Source organism: Pygoscelis adeliae, unplaced genomic scaffold (genome assembly GCF_000699105.1).
Source record: "Pygoscelis adeliae isolate BGI_AS28 unplaced genomic scaffold, ASM69910v1 Scaffold392, whole genome shotgun sequence".
NCBI lineage: Eukaryota > Metazoa > Chordata > Aves > Sphenisciformes > Spheniscidae > Pygoscelis > Pygoscelis adeliae.
The window spans coordinates 24,511-29,639 of NW_008824293.1; the positions used below are offsets into that span (position 1 = coordinate 24,511).

Genomic DNA, 5,129 nt, shown 5'->3' on the forward strand with positions numbered 1-5,129 from the left:
GACCGAGATCGAGGGGCAGTGGCTCTGGCGCCGGTGCGCGCGTTACTTACGGCGATCCCATGGCCGAAGCCGGAGCCCGGCTGCGGGCTGGCGGCGCTTATGTAGTTACCCACGCCGGAGTCCTGGCTGGCCGTGCCGTAGAGGTCCGCGACGGGCCCTGGGCTGTTGGCCCCGGGGAAGCCTCCGGGTCGGGCTGGGTTGGAGCCTGCCGGGGAAGCGGGTGCGCCAAAATTCGGTTGAGCACTGTAGCTATTCAAGACTGGTGTGCAGAGAATAAAGCTGGGTATGAGGCCAGACGCCGGGCATGCACCGTTATTACAAAGCCAAACACCAGAATAAACAGCCTAGGCCCAACTTCTAACACTTAACCAAGGCCATGCGATAGGAGAGCAAGTACTGGATAAGAGTCAGCCCGTACTACTACGAAGCTTAGAGCTCCAAAAATATAGATATGGATATATATAAAAAAAAAAGAACAATCATTCAACACACTACTGCAACCAGAGACTGGAGGTGCTCATTTTCACCAAATTATCACAAAATATAATAGATATTTTTCAACATCTGACTTGATGCTCATGCAGTAGTAACAAGTTCTCTAGGTCTGGGCACGCCGAGACAGCATTCACATCCCATGCAAACTACAAAGGAACTAGTTTGAGACTACACATTGTGGTAATATTGATATTAAAATGTTGACAGCAAATAACTTCAATCGCATCTAGTAAAATCGTTTTTGGATCCATTCGATACTTTTGAAAAAAACCCGCCCTTTTAAATCAGTAAGCTGTAGAAATAGTTCAATAGTTGATTTTTTTTTTTTTCTTTAAATGGTATGGAATGGAACAGTTTGGAATTTTTTTTTTTAATATGACCAAGGAGAGTGTTGTTTTATTTATTTTTTTTCCTTTTGATTTGGAGAGCGAAGACCTACCTTCGTCTCCAAAACCATGCTTGGGACATCAACCAAAATTAAACAAATAAATAAAGATCAAAAGCAAAAAAGAATTCCAGAGGGTGTATGACAACTCACCTCCTAACGTGGAAGTAAAAGAAAATTTTATTTTTTTCCTCCCTTTATATTTTTTTTGAGACAGAAAAACAATGTAAATAAGAATGGTACTAAAGAATAAATTTAGACATTAAAGCATGTTAGATGATCAGGCTTCTGGCATTTCTCACAGTTGCTCTCGGATGTAAAATTTATGAGTAAGAGGTTTCAATGCAAAAGAAAAGTTAGCAGACTAGGAGGAGCTAGATGGAAATGGCTTGCGGGAAGCTGGAGCTACACCTGAGTGGTACTTCCAAGGTCCTTCGGGAGCACACGGAGACTTGCCTGCCCACACCGTGATGCCCAACTAGTGTCTCACCGCATCCCCGCCGCGTGCAGGTACCGGCAGCGCCGAGACACACACTGCAAATGGCTAACGGCTGGCCTTGAGCCTCCCGCTTACTCAGGCTGAGCACGCTGTTGCAGACACGCCTGGGGACGGGACAAGTCCAGCGGCGGTGACGAACACCGCGGCCTTCCCGGGGAGGCACCCAGCCGGGAGCCCCAGCCGGGCTCTGCAGGTACCAGTACAACCAGGCACCCGACCCGCGGCAGATCCCACCACCTCCACATTCGAGGCTGCACCAAGATTTCTTCAGCCTTTTCCTCCGGCTGCAACTTCCCGCGTATCTTCATTAAGCACTAAAAAGGGTTTATAAAGTTTGATAGCCTGCAATAACCCTCTGCCGCTAGCCCACAGGTCAGAGCCGCGCTGACCGACTGCAGGGTTTTACTGGGGATGGAAACCAGGCCGGGAGAAAGCCCCGCTCTCCCGACAAGGGCAGCCCAAGGGAAGGCTTCGGCAGCACCTTACGTGGGCTGCGGTGGGCTCAGCCCGGGTTCGCTGCTGGGCCACCACCTCTCTTGCCCTGGCCCCTTCCCCCTGCACCGCCCTCCCAAGGGGTCCCCGTTTTTCCAATGAGTTAATTAACTAGTCAAAAAAAGTCAACCCGGCAGCTGCCGGCTCTGCAGTGACAGGAAAGTAAATTTTACAAAATAAATGATTTAATGCAGCTCTGAACTGGTAGCAGGGGAAAGTAAGTATGACATCTGAGCTAGCAAGTTAAAAGAAATAAGGCATGAGTGAGTAAACAGATTTTGGAATTCACTGGCAAACAAAACGCCTTTTTTTGTTATTAAAGATTAAATGTCAGGATAACATTTGGCCTTCTCACTCATGAAGAAAAATATCCAGCTGAGATGTTCAAAAGCCCTTTATTAGTATAAGCTAGCACTTTTTTTCCCTTTTCTTCCTTCTGGTTCAATAAAATGGATGCGAGTTTTACTGCCAAGTCACACAGAAAACCCAGTTGGCCTGTCCGAGCAAAGGCAGGAGCACGGCAGAGGGACACAGCAAGGCAAGGGGGATCCTGTTAGTAAAATGCTCCTGCAAACCCCCGTGGCAGCGCCAGGAAAGCCCATCGCACCGCCACCACCTCAGGGCCAGGAGCAGGGACTAGCCTCGGCCCCAAGCAACTGCCCACACGATGCCCAGAGCCACCCATCACTGCATCCACTGCGGGGAGGAGCAGCAGATGCCACGTGCTGATGAGCCGTGGTGATGCCGCGGCTAACAGGACAGACAGACAGACACCGTGGCGTCTGGAGGGAGTTCTGCGTCATTAACCTGCAACCACAGAACCGTGCACGGGTGACAAGGGGACATGCTTTGCCGTGTCCTGAAACCTTGCGAAGAGAACAGCAAATGGAGACCGAGGAGCCGTGGAGAGACGCTCTGTCCCCCTAAACATCCCACCCCGGCCACTGACGTTTACATCTCCAAGAAGACTGGAAACACCGGCTTTCATACATGCAGAAGGAGCTGGCAACTGGTTATTCAAATGTCCTTCTGATTGCGGGTATGTAAGGTAAGAAAAAGGTAATTTTCTACCCACTGAACATCAGTTGAATACTCCACACTGCTCACAGGAGCGCCTGCGGAAAACCGGGCATGCCAAAAGCATGCCCACCACTCCATCGCCCGGGAACTGCCGCGCGGAGGCTGGGGATGCCCCGGCACCGCTCCGCACCGCCTAAAAAACCTGGAAAACTGTATAGGAAGGGCTGGAAGCTTTTACAGAGATGACACTTTGCTCCAGACCCAATAAATGAAAGAGAAAAGCTCTCATAATTACTAGGAGGCTAAGCACTCCTCAGAAAGCCGTATTTTAACAATGCACTCAGCCATGGTGAGTTGCTAAATATTTGTCTTCCTACAATAGCTGCACATAAGCTCACCTGGAGCCAGAGGCACTGTTACCATCGCTTTGAAACAACAGCAAAGGGACCTTGAATGACTTTCCCAACATGCAAAATGTGATGCGTTCTGGTAAGAAATACCCGGAAACAAATACCTGAAATAATCTGAGATTAAAATGAAGTAGAAAGAAAACCCCCAAAATCCTCCAGACTCTGGATACTGTTTCAGTCCTCAAAGAAAAATTAAGACTCCTTGGAGACATGTATCTTTATGACAAAGTTCCCACTGTCAGCTCAGTCACCGGAGGAAGCAGAAGCTGTCCACGGCTGCCGTGAGCTGCAGGAATCACAGAGCACTAAGATTAATGCCTTGCAGGCTGGAAGGAATCTGAGACTTTCCCCCAGCCACCGACGTCCTGCGGTCAGAACGGGAAATAATTAAGGGCAGAAGTTCGGAAGCATGTTGCTGAAAAACCGGCAGGGGATTATGCTGTCCCAGGAGAGGGAACCACTAACCATGTCTTGATGCCAGTCAGTGGAGACCAGGAGCAAAGCCCTGGTCCTGGGAGGACTGGCTCGTACAGCAGTCTCTTCACCGTTAACTACTGTGGTTTTGCTTTTTTTGTTGCCTGTTGCCTGGTCCCAGCAGAGGTACTGGCCGAGCTGACCAAGTATCTCCTGACTTTGATTTGCCAGGAGGACCTGGCTGACCGATTCAGCATTGCCTGGGGGCTGGCAGGACCATCTCCTCCCATTCCAAGGACTGCCAGCACTCAGGAAGTCCTGGTAGTCAAAGTGCCCATTTCCAACATGCTCCGAAAGGTTCAGGTCCAATTTACCAACCAGTTGCACAGGAGACCATCCTGCACCAGACGTTTTCACAGCTCTGAGACCACGGCCAAGTGCCTCTGACTCAAGGGTTTCCTCTGCACATAATTTACAATCCCAAGTGTCACCAGGAAGCCCTGTGATAGATCAAGGTCAGGAGAAATGTGGAAAAGATTAGATGTGTCTGTAAGTCACAACTAACCAACTTTTATCTTCTTCAGCCCCAACTATGTCCCATTCTCTGGCTCACAGGAGCTCCTTCCTACGTCTATGGAGATCAAGAGGTGGCAGCCAAGAGATGTGGCAGTGATGGGAACAAGGAGGTTTAATGTAGTGTTTGCTTCACTTTGAATATGCTGTGGTATTTTCTTATGGAAAAGGCTCTGAGCCAGTGAGCTGCGCCCTCTGCTCTGCCCAAGCTCAGTCCCCTCAAAGGAGAATCTACTGAAAGTCTTTCTGCTAAAATAAATATGGAGAGAATTTTAAAATGCATCCATAACCTCAAGACAGTGCTTCAACGGGCAAGGCTATTTTATTACTAACTCATCTTGGCGTCCTTTAGCAGAGCCGTCTTTATCCACATTTAACATGCGTGTAAGATGCTTCTCAATGCAACGTTCAGACAACAAGTGATTTATGCCAAGGAGCCGAGAGCTGGAGCCTGACGTGCACCTGGCAGCCCAGGTTCACGCAGAGGCAGGAGGCTCGGTGCTTCGAAATGCTCTGCTGGGAGCAGGGACAGAGCTGGCTGGAGCTCGCTTATCAAGTGCCTTCTCCTGCAAACTGCCATGTTAACACAGATCCTGCTCATACATTAATCCGCCTTCAACAAGAAAGGTCACCACTGAAAGATAAACTCTCTTTCGATGAACTCTTGAGAAATTTCTAAGTCAGGATTCATTATGACATTTGCCTTAGCAAGCGGCGTATTACACTAATGAGGATCCAAATGCCTCGCTGGGGGCGTGGAGAGGGCAGCTGGGTAAAGCACAACAAGTCGGATGCTGAAATCCCACCCAAATAAACTCAATTCAGCCATGAATGATGAAGG

General features: G+C 49.1%; 1 protein-coding gene across 1 annotated transcript in view; it reads right to left on the reverse strand.

Annotated features, from left to right (window-relative positions):
• Positions 1–5,129, reverse strand: part of MSI2 (musashi RNA-binding protein 2) — a 261,841-nt gene that overhangs the window by 8,866 nt on the left and 247,846 nt on the right. The window contains exon 7 of the mRNA XM_009318791.1: positions 51–205. Within this exon, the coding sequence (XP_009317066.1) occupies positions 51–205 (155 nt within the window). The remainder of the gene's footprint in view (positions 1–50; positions 206–5,129) is intronic.